The 18,054-nt window shown below is 38.8% G+C and overlaps 2 protein-coding genes across 2 annotated transcripts; both read left to right on the top strand.

Annotated features, from left to right (window-relative positions):
* Positions 1–113: 113 nt before the first annotated feature.
* LOC130075289 (myosin phosphatase Rho-interacting protein-like) lies at positions 114–2,358 on the top strand. Its single transcript, XM_056239874.1, has 4 exons — positions 114–243; positions 355–432; positions 546–611; positions 2,090–2,358. The coding sequence occupies exons 1-4, from the start codon at positions 121–123 to the stop codon at positions 2,249–2,251; spliced, it is 429 nt and encodes a 142-aa protein (XP_056095849.1). The 5' UTR covers positions 114–120; the 3' UTR covers positions 2,252–2,358.
* A 269-nt stretch (positions 2,359–2,627) lies between these two features.
* Positions 2,628–16,279, top strand: LOC130075264 (cingulin). Its single transcript, XM_056239841.1, has 22 exons — positions 2,628–2,735; positions 2,848–2,932; positions 4,355–4,775; positions 5,331–5,560; positions 5,594–5,712; positions 6,332–6,452; positions 8,001–8,105; positions 8,275–8,331; positions 8,450–8,518; positions 8,610–8,699; positions 8,780–8,889; positions 9,061–9,084; positions 9,197–9,704; positions 10,499–12,910; positions 12,992–13,139; positions 14,250–14,355; positions 14,526–14,685; positions 14,766–14,873; positions 15,149–15,235; positions 15,525–15,630; positions 15,727–15,800; positions 15,882–16,279. The coding sequence occupies exons 1-22, from the start codon at positions 2,719–2,721 to the stop codon at positions 15,951–15,953; spliced, it is 5,229 nt and encodes a 1,742-aa protein (XP_056095816.1). The 5' UTR covers positions 2,628–2,718; the 3' UTR covers positions 15,954–16,279.
* The last annotated feature ends 1,775 nt before the right edge of the window (positions 16,280–18,054 follow it).

Here is an 18,054-nt window from a genome sequence, read left to right as displayed (position 1 = left end):
TACTTGTTTTAAAGAAACTAAAATCCACTATCGTCACTTATTTAATAACCTCATTAGGATTTTTCCCGCTGTGATTTTACTTTTATAAAAAGTACATTTTATGGTCACTTGCAAAACGCGATGTTTTCCTCACGCGAGAATCGGTGTCATCGCTTTCAGGCCAACATCTTTAATAAAAGTAAATGTCAAAACTGCTTTAAAACCGTGGATTCACACAAACGCAGCGAAGCAGATCTGTATCAGGTGAGTATATACTTTCTTTACTTTTTTTTTTAAATGCTGGAGAAATGAAACTATCCTTTTTATGTTATATTATTCAAAGAATAAATAATAGAGTCTCTCTCTGTGTCCCAGACTAAGCCTGTTCATGTGGGGTGGCTCCTCTTGGCCCCAGAGGACACTGACTTCAGCAGTTCTGGCCACAGGAAACAGGTGATGGCACTGGCAGTTCTAGAGATGATTTCCATCAGATACAGGGCCTTTATATTTATACATCGTTATGTTGTAAGTGTAGCATTGATCTTTCTTGCCCGTTTCTGTTATAGAAATGGCAGAGGAGATATTTTGTGCTTTACGAGCATGGGCTTCTATGCTACTCTCTGGATGAGATGGTGAGGTTTAACTTGTTTTTCATCCAGTGTTTTCAAACTGTTTGTCTTATTTTCCCACTATATCAAGCTTATGAAACCCCATCACTGCTACTAGACCAGAAATGTTCATTTTGATGTTATACATACTGAATGCCATTTAGCATTATCTTTAATAGAGAACGGTGATGTATTTTTGTAGGCCAACCTGGAAGTTAGCATCACCCTGGTTCCCTCGACAAAAACCCAACAGGCTTTTTTCCTCTGGCTTTTGGCTTATTGCAGAAAATAGGTTCTGACTCTGCCCTCAACATATGGTGGGGTGTAACAATATATCGTGTCACAATATATCGCAATACAAAAATGCAACAATATCGTGGATAGTGACAGTATATATTGTGTATAGTTCACCCAAAATGAAAATAACTGTGAGAGAAAAAGTTTACAGAGTTTTAGTGTCAGTACTACATTAAACTACTATAGATAATGTTGAATATAATGGATAATAATGCAATGGGGGGAATATTTGTGGGTCCTTCTGATAATGCCAAATGTCTTATGTTACCAGTAAAAAGTGGCCTATATTATTTTAAATATATCTAGTCAGTGACAGAGTGCAAGGATATTAGTTTAAAATAATTCTGTATTTTAAGCTTGAGTATCATGAATATATTTTATTATGGTGTCACCATTGTCCGGTGCATTGGGTTACGAGCACAAAGTCCAAGCCCATTCATTTATTACACCCCCAATGTAATATCATATTTAGCATTTTAATCAACAGTACATTTTTTGTTAACCTTTTACCATGTCTTGGATGGAGTATCGCAATAATATCGTATCGTGAGTTCAGTATCGTGATATATATCGAATCGGGACTTGAGGGTATCGTTACACCCCTAACTTTTATGAATTTTGAAGCCTAAATGCAATCACCAGAAGTAAAAAGCTATTTATCACATTAGTATAAATAAAAGCTCAACATTTATGAAAATCACCTTCTAGCAAATAACACAGTCATTGTCTTTAACAAGAAGGTAAGGCTTACAATTATCCCCCCAAAAAAATGTTTTAAATTAGCATGAAACTGATGAAGCGATAGTCTTTTCTACTCTATTGTGATGTATATCAAAGTGTAATGGTTTCTCATACAAGAAAAAATGCAGGGTGGGACTTGATTTTGCCCATTGGGAATTGATTGGATAGTTGTGGTTTGCTATTGCTGTGATCTCATGTGAGTGACAGGTTGTGCTGCCCTCGTGCCAGTAAGCACTTCATCAGAGAAGAGAAGGGATGTCTCTCCAAGAGGGAGGGAAAGTTATTTTGAGTAAATATTATAAGGGTGCATGAAAAAAGAACGATGTGCACAGATAAATCATTTATAATAAATACAGTAATATTCCATAAAAAGCAAGAATTGTCCAATTTTTTTCAATTTTCCAAATTGTCCATTTTCATGGTGACTTTAAAATGTTTCCTGCTCTATGCAATGTTTTATCTAGCCAGGTACATTGCCTCAAGGAAGTGTGAATATGATCCAGTGTTGTGAGATTCTTGACGCTTCATCTCAAACTGGCTTCCAGAACTGTCTGAGGTTGTGTTTCACTGACACAGACTACTACATCCGAACAGAGAACACAGACAGCTTGAGCATTAGTAGGTAATACACTCACTGACCTGTAGTGTGAACTTAGCCGCACATAACAGTTACTTTGTCATTAGTTAATTTTGATCCCACTTGATATATACATCCATTAACATTTATGGTATGCAATCATATATGTTGTGATGTAATGGAACAAAAGAGGCTAAGTCAGACTGTTAAATGTCCTGTTTTTGTGTCATGATCTCAGCTCTGTTCACTAGTTCAATTGAAAGCATCTCTCTCTTTCTGTCTGATCCCTCTGTTTCTGCTTAAGTGTTATAAGTCAGTAAATCTCAGCCAGGCTGACCTAATCCCTTAAGAGTGTAATAGAAGGTGTCAAGGAGTCTCGGATTACTGTGTGCATGTGTTTCTGTTTTGAGAACACCAGCTTTAGAACTGTTTCTTTTGGGGTTGTTCAGGCTTGTTCTTTTATTGCTCGTAATTCTCTACTTCTTTGCAACCGGAGGTTTTTAGTCTAGAAGAGTGATGTCCAAAAAGCAGAAGTAAGAGAAATCGGAATGCTTGTTTGAGTTTGCATATTAGTGTGATTTCCAGCCTGGGTCCTTTTTTGGGGTCTGTCCTATTTATGAATTTGACAGTATTTGTTTTATTTAGGTGGCAGGAAAATCTGTTTGTTTACCCCAAAGCTGCTAAATCAAATCAGAGGAAGAAGGGGAAGGATAAAGTCCACCCACCACAAGTGAGTCTTGTTCATATTTTATAAAAACATGTTATGTGACATGCAATGCATGTATCCTATCTAATATCTTTTCAATATACCATCTAGTTATTTGCTTCGGTAAAATATGAATATGAACAGAAACATTCAATGCAGTATCATTAAAAAAAAAAAAATTTGCACTGAAATTTATTTGACTGTGTTTTTAGATGTTTTAGTTTTGTCAACAAATTTCCAGTTATGTTGTTGTTGTTTTCTATACCTTGTCAGCATTTCATTTGAGATCTACAAGGTGTAGCTGCACTAAACATGTAGCAGGATTTAGTACTATTTCTCAGCGTTTTTATAAATATTCAGAAAGTAATTACGAACCAAACTCTTCTTAAACTAGAGGTGGATTAGATATCCAGATGATTATAATATCTGAAATTAAAAGTCATCGTAATTGACATAGTTCTATAAAAATGGACTTTAAAATATTTTTAAACAGATCAAGAGATGACACAGATTCCATGTTTTGTATACCTTGAAGCTCATTCCATGCATACGGAGCATGATTGGAAAAGGCAGATCTGCCAAGCTCTTGTGCGGGAAAATGGTATCTTGAGTAAATGTTTTTCTGTTGATCCTGGTACAATATATGCTAGAGCAATATATCAGCAAACTAGTTATATACTGAGGTAACTTACCCAGTAAAGCTTTTAGAATAAAAATTAACATATGTTTTTTCCTTCTTAAGCACAGTAAAGTCCACTCTATTTCATATAGATTATAAGTGTGTATGGACACATGCACCATTATTTGTTACACCAGATTAGTACACTTCAATAAGTGTAAAAGCCAAGGGATATTCAAGTGCTCCTGGAACAGGTTTGTTTTTAGATGATCACAGTAATGTTGATAGAATAATGCTGTTTTGGAGTACTGCTCCTTTAAATGCCCTCCTCCTCTGTTCTTTACTTTAATTACATTTCTAAGTGCTGTGCCCGTCTTTCTGTCCAGTTGATTTACTAATCCCTCTCTACCTTCTGCATATTCTTTCTGCTGACAGCAGACCAAATTGATCTAGTGTGTGAAAGTGCCATTCTACTGCAACAATTAACAGCATGTAGATGAAATGCTGTGTTCCTGTATTTTGTGTGTGTGCGCTTTTTGTTTTTGTGTAATTTGAAGCGCTAGTCAGATGGAAGTTTAATAGAATTAACTTAAGTGATCTGGACAGGATTATTGAGCATCCCCTCGGGGAGGGTAAAGATTTTGCAAAGTGGGAGCAGAGAGCAAAAGACTTGTGTGCTTGTTTGTCTAGCAGGTTGTATATAGAAAGAGAGAGGCTTTTCCTTCACCGTCCATGCCAATTGGATTTTGCTGGCCGAGCGCTTGTGTGCAACCTGTCAGTCTCTGATTTACTCACCTATATTCTTTGTCTCTGTCTTTCTCTCTCAGCAGACAGCAGAAAACCAAACCTCTAGCAGCAGCAGCAGTTGCAGTGGTGGTGCTAAAAAAACTTGCACTTCTGGAAGTAGTTTCACCAGCAGCATTAACAGACGAGGCAGCATCACTTCTAGTAATAATAGTAACAATAAAGTTTCCATCAGCGACAATGCTAGTACGAGCAGTGCCACTGATGGCAGCAGCAGAAATGGCAGTACTAAACGGGCCACCAAAAAAGACAGAACAACTAGCATGTTGAGCACGGTGGAGGAGGTCTCATTGCTTTCATCGGAGAAAGAGCTGGAGGAGGAGTCACTCAATGGTGGAGTTGGGGTTCCTTCCAGCAGTGGTAATGCTTCTTCACTCAATACCAGTCTTGGCTCCTGTCTCACTTCGTCACTCGATCAGCTCTCGAGCTGCTCCGGCATAGACGGTACGACCTCAGAGTGTCCTTTGTGTGTGGGCTTATGACATTAACTGGATGTACTTGTTTATGGTTTTAGTGCTTACTGATTTGTCAGCTTAAGAAATAAAGGTGGGTAGTAGCTAAAACCATTGTTAATTATTCTAGTTAAGAATTCGAATAGTTTACACAAAAATTCAACTTTGGTTTGGACCACTTTTATGATAACTTTGTGGTACTTTTCTGAAGGCTCCAGTATTTATTATTTATTGTAATTGCATACATCTTTATCTGAATCGGCTATTCTTTAGAAACTCTCCTTTTGTGTTCCATGGAAGAAAGAAAGCCATACAGGTTTGGAAAGACATGAGGGTGAATGATTTATGGCAGATTTTTATTTTTGGGTGAACTATGAAACTGTTTCTTTTTCAAATGGCACTTTTATCTGCCATGACACAAATATGTTAGTAGTTTTTATTAAGTTTTTATTCCTTGTAAACTAATGCCAGTGCACTGGCTAAGTAAGAATTGGAAATACAGATTAGTTCTGGACTGAGTTTGCTTTGCTTTCATTTGCTCTCTCAGGTACTAAGAGTCGATTGGGCACTGAAAGCGGCTATTCCTCTCTGGAGAAGACAAGTCCTCGTGTTGCAGATGAACAAGCACACACTGACTCCAGGTGTGACTGTGATTCTGTTTGTTCACCTGCCTCACATCCTTGTATGATTCCTACCTTAAAGTCCCTTAGCCCCTGCCCCTTTCCTCCACCAACCAATCACAGTTCACAGGGGGCATGTGAGGGTGATCCTAAAGATGTGGTTGGTTGCTCTTGGGAGAAAAGTTTGGAGTCCAATGGGAAGAGACAATCTCACACATCCATGACACAGACACACACACTCAGACATGAAACACATCAAGCACTCAGCCCAAGAAGAAAAGTACACCGGCTGTTTGGAAGTCGGAAGAGGTAAGAATGTGCATTTCACTCTTGATTTCCTCATTACACCAACTGTACAGAGTTGGTTTTCATGTATAATGCTTGTGGCTCCCTCTAGTGTTCATCATTTTATTGCAATTCCATCAAAAGCATTTTTCTGTTTATCTTTCAGGTGACTTCATCCCATCTCCATCAGTCAAATCAAACCAGACCTGCTTGCTTTCCCATTTGCCATTTTACTACAAACATATTCTACAAGCCACAATTCTCAATGGGTTTAAATGTTAAATCGCTTTGTAGCACTGCATTGCTGTTCCTCAAACTGCTTTTGCTTTTTGGTTTCCTCAACAAATGTCTGCAATTTGTTCAAATTGTTTTCATTTCAGTTTTTAGATGTTCATTGTATTTTCTATGTATATCTTAACTTTAATGTTACCATTATAAAATGTACATACTGAATTCCAGTTGATCTATACTACAAATTACAATCCATCTCTGTTTTGTCTTCTCAATGTTTATCTTTTTCTTGTATATTAGGCTCAGAACTTTAGATTTTTTTTTTTGAGAATTTGTATAGCTTAAAGTTGAATATGAAATTGATATCCACTGTTTTAGAATATCTTTTATATGTTTGCATGTTTGTTTCTAGGAGATCTCAGGATGCTGATCAACAGGAGGGTTCATTTCTAGATAACGAGCTTCCCCCATCAACCTTCACTTCCTCGTCTTCTGCACAAAATGACCATAAGACAACTGTCAGTACATCTCAGGTGAAAACTCATTCTTGATTAATTGAACCAAGTACACTAAAAGTTTGAGGTTTGTAGGAATTTTTAAGTCACTTGCTGCATCCAGTGCACTTAGTAGTGGGCTTTTAATATTTGGTGCTCAAGAAACATTTCTTATTGTTATCAATGTTGAAAACAGTTGTGCTGCTTAATATTTTTGTGGAAAACCTTGATTATATTCATCAAAGAATCCTGAAAATATAGAAATACCTAAATAGAAATAATTATTAATTAAATAGAAATATGTTGTAAGTTAACATCATGCCTTTACTGTGACACTTAAAGGTGCTTTAAGCGATGTTGGGGTGATGTCATTTCTTGTTGACGTTTGAAGTATTGTCAAACAAAACGGAGGCTAGCTAGACCCTCCCTCCTCCTCATCTCGTCCCCCTCCCCCTGTAGTTTTACTGATACTTCATTCAAGGTGTAATGCCGCCAAGTTAGATAAATGCTTTCATATAATGCAGAAAAAGAGAAACATTACCAGAAAAACACGATAAAACGTTTCCCCACCTGAGGTTATAACTTTAGCTCCCATACAAAGACACAATAATAGCAAGATAACGTTAGCTTTGCGTTTCCCAGTGAGCATAAACAACGACTCCGTCGTAAACAAATTTAGTCAAAGTTGTCAATAGGCTATGAATGAACATTCAAATTCATAACAAACAGTTCACAATCATTCACACAAACTGTCGCCCTACTGTTAGTTTGCTTGATCATTTACAATAGAGATCGATAGCTAGCTGCTAGAAACCTATATGTTGTATTCACCAAAGTTAGCGCTGACTGCATTGTTCTAGTTAATTATATCCTTGTGTATGTTAGGCGAACATGAAAGTATGTTAGAAAAATGAAACTGGATTTACCCACCTGTCCACCTGAGCTACCTGAATGTCGGATTGGAAGCCCCTCTGCCGGAGTTCTCGCCACCTTTCAAAGGCTTTTCCAATGTAAATTCGGGACTTCGCGCGTTCCTTCTTCTTTTACCTTCAATCTTTTCATCGGAATGTCGTCTCTTTGGTCATTTGTCAGCTATATCAAACTTAAAGAGTTATAATTCTAACTTCCTTCTTCATGCTTCTCTCTCCTCCACACCCCCCTTCATGCGTACGTGCACTAACCCCACCCCCAAATCATTTTTGTCAGTTATTGGCTGGAACACTGTTTGTTATGTTTCATGGAGCAGGTTGCCGCAGTTTGTTTTTGTTGCCGTTTGTGGAGCCTGGGCTGTCTACAGAGACCGCGTTTTTTTACAGTGTGTTCAGGGGACAGGCAACTAGCGGATAGTGAGGAGATGTTTGCTGAATGTGACAAAATGTTTTGGCCTAAAAAACGTGTGACATCGCTTAGAGCACCTTTAATCAATTTAATGTATCCTTGTTGAATAAAAGTAAAATTACTGTCCCCAAACTTTTGAATGGTAGTGTAAATGGATCATTATTGAAATAAGGTAAAATTACCTTTAATAGTTTTATGTAATACTCTTTAATGTGAATTATTTTCTCATTCTGTTTTTGCTCTAAGTAGGATTCCTCTCCTAATGATGACATTCCTGATCACTCGCGACCCTTCACGTCATGCAGCCTCCGTTCCAAATCGCTGGAAAGCAGACATCTTGATCCCACACCCACAGTAAGTACAACCAATACAGATCAGAATGACCCTAATGTGTATTTTTTTTATTATGCCAGTAACTAAATGTAATCAAATTACTTACGGGATGTCGCGACTAATTTATCTAGTTAATCATGATTAACCATGCATATCACATATGACATTGCTAATGCTCTTTTCCTCTCAGCCTGACCTCCTTAATTTCAAAAAGGGATGGATGTCTAGATTGGGAGAAGACGGAAAGGTGATTTTGAAGTTTTGAGTGTCTCAGGGGCGTCAGGGCACATATATTTGAATGATGTCAATCTATTTGTAAATGTTTTTTTACTATGTAAATTGGTCTGATGTTCTCTTTTCTCTAGTGGAGGAAAAATTGGTTTGTTCTTACTGACCAGACTCTGAGATTCTACCGTGACTCTATAGCAGAAGAGGTAAATTGATTTATAAAGAATCATCATAATAACTGATTTGCCTTTTGCAATCAAGAGAAATGAACTGGTCTTTCTCTGTTTTGTCACCTAGGCAGCTGATGTGGATGGTGAGATCAATTTGTCTACTTGTTACGATGTTACAGATTACCCTGTACAAAGAAACTATGGCTTTCAGATTCACGTGAGTATATATTAGCTATATTTAAGCTTATGTGTTTGTGTCTATTTCATTAAATTTTTTTCATCCCTCTTTTCATACAGACAAAGGATGGGGTCTTCACCCTCTGTGCAATGACTTATGGGATACGACGGAACTGGGTCCAGGCAGTAATGAAAAATGTTCATCTCAGCACTGCTCCTGATGTCACATGGTAACAGCTTTAAAGCTAGCTGCAATTCTCAGAAGTGCATTGATCCAGTTGTTACAAATATTTTGTCAAACCCTGAAACATTTATTGCTCTATTTTGCTCACAAAACAATCCCATGTTAGGTGATTGACTTTTCAATCTGCTGTTTTTCTTTTTCTCCAATGCTATACAAGGAAAAATCCTACTATCAAATCCAGGTTTGAATGTGTTTTTGCTGTAACCATAAGTGTTTTTTCATTTAAATAAAGTTATGGTAAACGCATAAAAAAATAACTAAATCATAGTTTGCTACATCTTTTCTTTCCTCAGTTCTATTCCTCAAAAGGTGCCATTGACTAGTGCACATGCTCGTACAGGCTCCTCCCAATACAATACAGTTCCGCAGGAAGAGGAGAAAAGGAGTCGCATCCTTGAGCGCCGGAGAGAGGGACGTTACAGAACCTTTGATTGGGCAGAATTAAGTTGTAAACCGCACAAGGAGGAGTTGTCAAATGATCTGTCAGGAAGACAATGGAACTATAAAAGTGAGCGCTCAGTGCCTCCTGCCCCTGCATCATCCCCTGAAGAGCCGATCATACGTTCTGTCTCTGAGGCATCAGAGAGCGAATATCTTCAGAAGACTATACTCTCTCAGGGGCGAAGCTTGAACATCATGTCCGCTGATATACCATCACACTTATCACTTATGACAGTGTCAGGTCGCACCTCCCCAGAATCAATCAGCCCAGACAGCTTAGAAGTTGATGCAGGGACAGTACGTGTCCACTGTGACAGCCCTGGTGAACTACTCAAAGCTAAACCCAAAGAAGAAAAGCAGGTAACGTAACAAGCAAATATGATTGTATCCAGGGTTTGAAATTAACACCCACCAACCCGGCAAATTCAGGTGAAAATCCACTGTGGCGGGTAACGCTTATCAACACTAGCCAATTTGGCGGGTTATGATTCACAAATTATGTTCTATCACTTTGCATGGTATCACTATTAGAGCTCCTGCCCTAAAAGGAGCCTCAAACATTAGCAAAACAACACGTGAAGAGAGAAATTATTTTAAAATTCGAACATACTGTTTTCTATGACCGTACGCACACCTGCGACGCCCAACTAGGACTTCAGCTGTTCAAAATCACTCACATTAAAAATACATCGATTTAGGACAAATATATGTACGTACAATTAAGAGGCCACTTTTTCCAACCCCTTCTCATAAATCCTGCATGTCTAAGACTTTTGGGCAAAAAGTGCTCAAGCGTCTATATTGCTATGTTCAGGTAAACTCATGGTTATTTATAATTTTGTTTTTATTTACATTTTATTTTATTTTAATGGTAGGCTTTTCTGAAAACAGTGGATGAATGTCGTAAAGCTGAAAGCAATACAGTAATTCAGAATCAGATTTAATAATAATTATATTTAAAGCTAAGATGTGACTTTTCATATTCTGGTTTATTTCTGATATTTTAGTTTTGGCTAGTTGAAGTTCTGAATGGCTGGTAACTTAAAAATTTAGTTGCCAAATTGCTGATGAGTGAAAAGGTTCATTTCAAACCCTGGTTGTATCATTACATATCATTTGTCATAGTTGAAATAAAGTCTTGCAATTCATTGCAGGTTGATCGCTCCACTTCTCCATTGCCAGTCACCTTTTCTTCATCCTCAACCCAGACAGAATGGCAGTGGGATGTGGAGCTTCAGAGCCTGCGCAGAGAGTTGAAGGCTGAGCATGAGAGGAATCAGTCTCAAGAAAGGGAGTTACGACATAGTGAGGCCCAACTACAAGCTGAGCTTAACGATAGCCAGGGATTTCTTCAGAGGGCAGAATTAAGGATTCAAGAGGCAGAAACTTTTCTGAAGGAGCGCGAGGAGGTGCTGGAGAGTCTGCATGGACGGTTAGAGGAGGTAACGGGCCGTCTAAAAGCAACCGAAGAAGCGCAAGCCTTAAAGGAGGTCCGGCTACAGAGGCACCTGCGCCTCCTGCAAGAGAGCCAGGAACGAGAAAGGAGGAGCTTCAGTGACAGCCTCGATCAATCGGAACAGCGATCGAAGGAACTAGAGGAGCGTTTAAGGCAGAAAGATGCTGAGCTGCAGAAGAAGCAAACAGGTGAAGTTAATGATGACCTTGTACGAAGGTGCCAGGAGCTACAAAACCAGCTGGAGGAGTCCGACAGTGAGGTCGGTCGTCTGCAGGCACGCCTCCAAACTGAAGAGACTCTTTATTACGACATGGAGCATGATTATGAAAGAGCTTGTGAGGAAATTCAGAGTTTGCGAGGTGCTCTGCTGGACTGTGAGAGAGTAAGTGAGGAGCGCTTCCAAACCCAGCTGGTGCAGCAACAGCAAGAGCTGCTCAGGAAGGAACGTGAACTCCAGGAAATGCTTGTTAAGATGGCAGTCTTGGGCAGTAGTCTAGAGGAGACTGAATTAAGGCTCAAGGAAGCCCAAACCCATCCTTATGAAACTAGTGTTCCATGTGAGACACTGATTGAGCCACAACAACACAGACAGAAAGGGAAAAAAGATTTGGAAAAACAACCTCCTACTCAGGGAGATGAGTCACACAGAGTGATCTCTGTGATCCAGGCACTAGAGCGCAAGTTGTGTGACACCGAAGAGCGTCTCCGGGAGCTTACCGTGCATCTTCAACAACAACAACTTAACACTGGACCACACGCACTCAGTGATTCTTGGTGCTCCCACAGATCCCTCTATAATCCAGAAGGTCGACTCTCCATGGATGCTCTGCCGAGTTTTACTGGAGCTTTGCATAGCCTGCAGGGAACCACTTTAGACAGAACTTCGGACCAAGCTAATATCTCCCTTTATGATGATGGAAGTCCAGGGAGAAGTCAAGCTCTGGACATGGCCAGCAGAGTGTTGTCGCTGGAGGCACTGGTTGTCCAAAGGATTGCCTCTGCACTTGAGAATCCCAGTACAAAGTTGCTTAATAGATTGTCAGAGGTGCATATCCAAGTACTTAGGATGGCTAAAGGAGGCAGTCATAATGGGGCTGTGAAACCTAGTTACCCTCAGATCTTCTTGGATCCTCTCGAGCAAGATCTGTTAGAAAATACGCTGAGTGAAAATGTGATCCATAGACTGTGTGTAAGAGCAGAGATGGCATACCTCCTACATAGTCTGTGTACTCATCCCTCAAAGGAACAACAGGGATTTAAGCCCTTTTATGTGTTGCCTTGGCCAGTATCAGACAGTTCCTCGTCTGGAACCAAAATGGAAAATGGTTCCAAGCAGGGGTCCAAACTTGCTGACATTAGCCCACCAGAACTTGCACCTTACAGTGAACAGATGGAGGACGAGCTGGCGACCGATCTACTCCTTGAGGACTCTGAGGTATTGCTTGCTTGCAGAAAGAGTCTGGTGGTAGAGCTCCGAGCTCAGGCCAAGTCACTGCACAACCTCTCAACACAGCTACAGTCTGAGGATAGAGAGGCTGACCTTCCTGGTGAAACTCCTACAGCCATCCTAAGGGCTGCAATGTGTCAGGCCACTTTGGCATACATGGCTTGTCGTCTGCGTTCGGCCCTGCAGCAAGAGATGAAAACCCTACGCAAGCAGAGAGAGCAGACTCAGTGTGAGTGTCGTGCCATGTGTCGTAGTATGGAGACTCTTTTCCAGGAACAGACAGAGTGTTATGAAGAGAGGCTGCGTGAGGAGCATATTGTTGTCAAAAAGGCAGAACAGGAACGTGTTTCAGCTGAGACCAATGCTCAATTGAGGACGGAAGAAGCAGAAAGATTGCAGGTGGAGTTTGATGAGAAGCTGCATGTGCTCCAGAAAATCCATGAGGAGGAGATGAGCCGTCTTCATGAATACTACATTCAGAACTTGTCAAAGCCAAAAGCTGCAACCCCTTCAGAACTAGACGACAGTGACAATACTGATCAGGTTTCTGTGTCTTCTCTGCAAGACCGAATCAGAGAGCTTGAGACTGAGGTCACTTGTTTAAGGGCAGACCTCAGCAACCAGGATGTCAAAGCCTTCCAGCTTGACCTGGAAACCATCAAGGTGCCCACAGCCTTCTTGTTACAGCATGAGATTAACATGTAATCATACCTAAAATTAAGGTACTCCATATTTTTTTCTTAGGCCACATATGAGCATGGTTTCAGCATTATGGAAGACAGCCATCAGCGAGTGATTGAGGAGATGCAGAGGCAGCATCAGAGAGAGGTGGAAAGGCTGACAGAGGAAAGAGAAAGAGTTCTGCAGGAAGAGACGAACGCCACCATTGCAGGTGCCCCTCTCAGCATTAGCTCCTATTCATTCAGCTTAACACAGGGGTGTCCAGTCCTGCTCCTGGAGGGCCACTGTCCTGCAGAGTTTAGCCCACACCCAATTAAACACACCTGAATCTGCTAATGAAGGTCTTACAAGGCATACTAGAAACTTCAAGGCAGATATGTTAAAGCAAGTTGGAGCCAAACTCTGCAGAACAGTGGCCCTCCAGTAGCAGGTTTGGACTCGCCTGTCTAAACACAACAGACCAGGCAAGTACTTTTGGCTTACAGCAAAGACTACAATACAGTACATAGCACTATGCACTAAGCTGAACAGAGTTAAAGACATAGTTTACCTAAAAATTGAATGTCTGTCATTTACTACTCCTCATTTCATTGCAAACCTTCATAATGTTCACTCTGCTGGGAAACAGGGACAGCTGTGGTCACCATTGACTTTTATTGTGAGAAAAAGAGCAACTTGGACATTCTGCTAAATAACTCTTTTTGTGTTTCTTGTAAGAACATCAAAACAAATTTGAAACATCGCAATTTTGAATTAATGACCATTTTCATTTTTGGGTGAACTGTCCCTTTTAACACTCATGCACAATACAAAAAAAAAGAGCAGAAACATGTATAAGGAAACTACAGAGCTAAATACATGGGGTTTGTTCTAAATTTGTAGTACTCACTTGTATTTAAAGCTGCAGTCCATAAATTTTGATGCTCTAGTGGTTAATAAACAGAACTGCATGTGTCTTGCGGAAGAACATTGTAGCTGGAGTTACTTCTCTCTATGGCCATGACAAGTCACACAGGTACTGGACTACTCTGCAGTGGTACGACTCATACCAGTCTAAAATAGTCTGAACATAAACACGTATTATAGGTGTACCGTAGTGATTCAGGATAAGACAAAAACACGGTTTGGAAAATGGATTTTTGATGTACTCGCTTATGTACATTTTGAACACAAAAAAAGTTACGGACTGCAGCTTTAACTGGATAAAAGCATCTGTTAAATGAATAAATGTAAATTTGTGCTCTGCATGCTTAGAAATACAGAGTGTGATCTAGCATCTGTCTTCTGTTGTTTTTTTTAAATAATATTTGTTATTGTTCAGCCATTGAGGCCATGAGGAAAGCTCATAAAGAGGAAATGGACAAGACTCAGAAAGCCCTGCAAAATGGAGCCAATGTGGACATCCGCCAGCTTCGTGCACAATATAAGTGCGTGTGTGATGTCTATTATTAATCTGAGAACTATGTCAGCCACACCATCAAACGTTAATTTAGGGTTGCAGAACTATATACCTTATGCCTCATCCACTCATTATTGGCATAATTGCATTTTTTTCTGTCCACTGAGAAATGCATGTGTCTTGGTGCATTTTCTGCAGTGAGGAGCTAGAAACGTTGCACAGGGAGCTGGAGGTGTTGTCAGAGCAGTATTCTCAGAAATGTTTGGAAAATACTAATTTGACCCGGACTATAGAAACAGAAAGAGAGGCATTGAGTTCAACACACAGAGAGAACCAGGAGCTTCGCACTCACAACCAGGTAAATGCTCACGCACACAAAAAATATGCATATTTATACAGTCATTACTTTTCTGCTTGCCTCACATGTTTTTTTTAAAGGAATTAAATGAGTGTTTGGCTGCTGAATTATCCCTGATGCATTCACGCATGAATGGGGAGGTGAAGCACTCCCAGTCTTCTCAGGAGAAAGACATGTATCAGTTGGAGGTACAATTTGACACCCTTCACGTGGCGAAGTGCCCAAATTTCACAGATATGCAGTGACTTGTACTACTAAAATTAGCAGGGGATGGTTGACTGAACACAGATTAAAATTTTCTGCACTCTGAGTTCACTACATTTAATCGGCTTCCATAAAATAATCCTTCATGGGTTATATTACCACTCAGATGAGATTATGTTAGAGAATATTCCATCAAAGGTGCTATAAAGTCTATATGTGTAAAAACAGATGTGCTCCGTCTCGTTCTTTGATGCTGTAGGTAAATCTCAGAGTGAAGGAATCAGAGATTAAGTGTCTGAAACAGGAGATCAACTCACTTAAATTGGAACTGCTGGCAGGAAATATGGTAACACCTCTTTAATTTAAAACAAATAAATAGTTTTGGGTTATTATACTATATAATACTATACTAGGACATTATATTGGGGATGAGAATATTAGTAATATTAGAGTATTTTCTTAGTCAAGCAACACAAACACATTATGAGTATGACACATTTTTGAAAGTTATTTTGTTTTGTTTGCAGTTTACCCATAACAGTTTCCTAATAGGATAACTTTTATATAGGAAAACAAATTTTAAAAACAGTTTTCTCTGTTTTTATTTACTCTGTGTTTCTGTTTTGTTTTTTAAGCATTTTAAAGAGCTAGACTCTGAGTTGAGCCATTTAGAAGTCAAAACTCAAAGTGACTTCACTGAACTGAGAATGGTGCCAGCTAGACAGCAGTGTTTAAAATATGGTAAGCAAATCTACAATAACAGACATGTTACTGTGAAGGCAAACAGATAAGTGCATAAACATGCACTTATTCACAATTTGTAAATGCTTGTTGCAGATCTGATGAAATCCAGAAGCAACCCAGACTTCGTGAAGGACTGTTCAACACTCACACAGAAGGCAAGATCCAAGGTGGGATTATCTGTGCAGTTACATGGTACAAAATACTGATGTTCCCTAAAAATTAAACATTCTCTCTTATTTTCTTCTCAGAGTATTAAGGATGGACTCACTGTTCTGGAGAGGATGAAGCTCTTTGAATTAACTAGCACGCAAAAGATCTGAGAGAGAGAAGGAGTGTGTGTGTGTGTGTGTGTGTGTGAGAGAGAGAGAGAGAGGGGCATTTTAGTGTATTATGTGGGTTAAATTATTAAATTGTATATCTTTATTACACAATGAATTATAACTATACCTTTAGTCACGGGTGCGTGTGTACATCAGTCATTTTAATTTTTGTTTTGTTACTACTTTAGACATAACAAATTTTTGATATGAGGATGTCTCTCTAAATCTTAAACTGTTTGTTTATATTTACATGTTTATGCCCGATTGAGCATCGGTTTGATTTTCTTTCTCTAATTATAAATAAAGTCAAGTTTTCCTGTCTTGAACTTCTTGTTTGTTTAGTATAGTCAACTTTTCGTCCCATAGGTGCAGATATTGTGTAAAAAATACTGCAAATTATAAGCTATTTTAGTATTTTATCATTATTATTGTTGTTAATCTTTAAGCCTTCTGATAAACAATCCTCATACTGTAAATATACATACATACATACATACATAACTTTTGCCAAGCTTTTACAGATGTTTTTAGCGAAAGTGAAGGTTAACTATTCATGGCATATGTACGTTTTTTTTTTTTTTTTTTTTTTTTTTAGTCTGATTTAAAACAACTCTCTGTAGTGTATTTTAACCACTAGATGTCGTGCTTTGCCTGGATTCTGGAAAACTTTAGCACAAGTCAGTGCAAAGATCCTTTACTTGCCAACTAAATTAATGTTAGCCTAATAGTCAAATCCCATTGTTTGTATTTTAGCATGTGTTGTCGGAGATGTCAAAAGTAACATGTGACCCAGGTATTTGATGAGTTTCATAATGGGCAACTGAGTGTGAGCATGAAAGCATTTAGCCAAAAAAACAATTATAGTAGCCTATCTGAACATGCGGTCGGGGCGTCGGGCAGCTCTATTTCCCTCATTTAGTACGGGCTCGATATCGTTTCACATCACTTATGGGTCTTAATTTTATGCTTGCTTATAAGTCTCAGCAAAGCTGTGTTTTCATGTCTGGCCCGGGTCCGTGTAAAGCTGTACAGAGAGGGAGAGAGGAGCGCGGCAGGTGTTTGCGCTTTCTAATTAAATTTCTGACTGCTTCTTTGTCAGTAATTACTTATGAATAATGCATGTTGCTTTGAAACGATGATCTCTTCATTATGTTACATTTTCACAACACTGATTCATTTTAAAATGGCAATCCCTTAATTCTCTCTAACGAAAAGTGTGTACAAAATGTCCATGATCCTATTCAGCTCGTTTCAGAGTGTTCGTGTTACCTAGGTAACGTGTTTAAGTTGCATCATGTCCCTCACTAACTGCCTCTTCAAGTTTCTCTATCTCAGCACCTCCACCTAAAACATGTTTTTATAGTTTTACAGGAATGGTAAGCAAAGTTCAGTTTTTATAACAGGTAAATTGACATTTTAATTCATAAACAAACAAAATCGTATATTAAGCTCATGTTATGGATGCAAAGCTTAGCCTAATGTTACCTTTGAGGCTTAACATTATATTCTGTGCATTTTTGTTTGTGAAACCATTTCATTTTTGTCTAGACCAGATCTTGGGTTAAAGAAATAAAGAAAACAGGTTTAAAACTGACTGACAGCTTCTCAGCATAGAGAGGCCAGCGCTTTAAAAGTAGTTAGTGGGGAATTCTCTTATTATTGTCTGGCTATTAGAAAATATATGGTTGGCCATTACAAACATAATGTGCATTAAACTTTGTAGACAATGAGTATGCAGTATAATAGTGTATCTGGTTATAGAATATCACTATCAGAATATATCCACCAGCCTAGAGGAAACCCAAACAAGTGTTTCTCAATCAGGGGCTCATGGCCCTCTTGGCCTCAGCAATCTCTTAAATTATTGAATTTAATTATTATTATAAATATTATTTAAAACTATTTGATTTTAGTTTATCAATATAAACTATATTAGTTTATATTTATATAGTTTATCAAGTATTAATATTAGCAAATATTATCAGCTTTATCAGAGGAAATATATTATTGCTTATATGTGGGCCCTTTGAATATTGTGTTGGACATTGGGGGGCCTTCAAGTCAAAAAGGTTGAGAACCACTAAATCATGTCTTTAATGTA

The sequence above is a fragment of the Rhinichthys klamathensis genome, unplaced genomic scaffold (assembly GCF_029890125.1).
Source record: "Rhinichthys klamathensis goyatoka isolate OS25496 unplaced genomic scaffold, OSU_Roscu_1.1 h1tg000571l_1, whole genome shotgun sequence".
Lineage (NCBI taxonomy): Eukaryota > Metazoa > Chordata > Actinopteri > Cypriniformes > Leuciscidae > Rhinichthys > Rhinichthys klamathensis.
The sequence above is the reverse complement of the archived record's forward strand: the minus strand, read 5'-3'. Positions and strand labels throughout refer to the sequence as shown.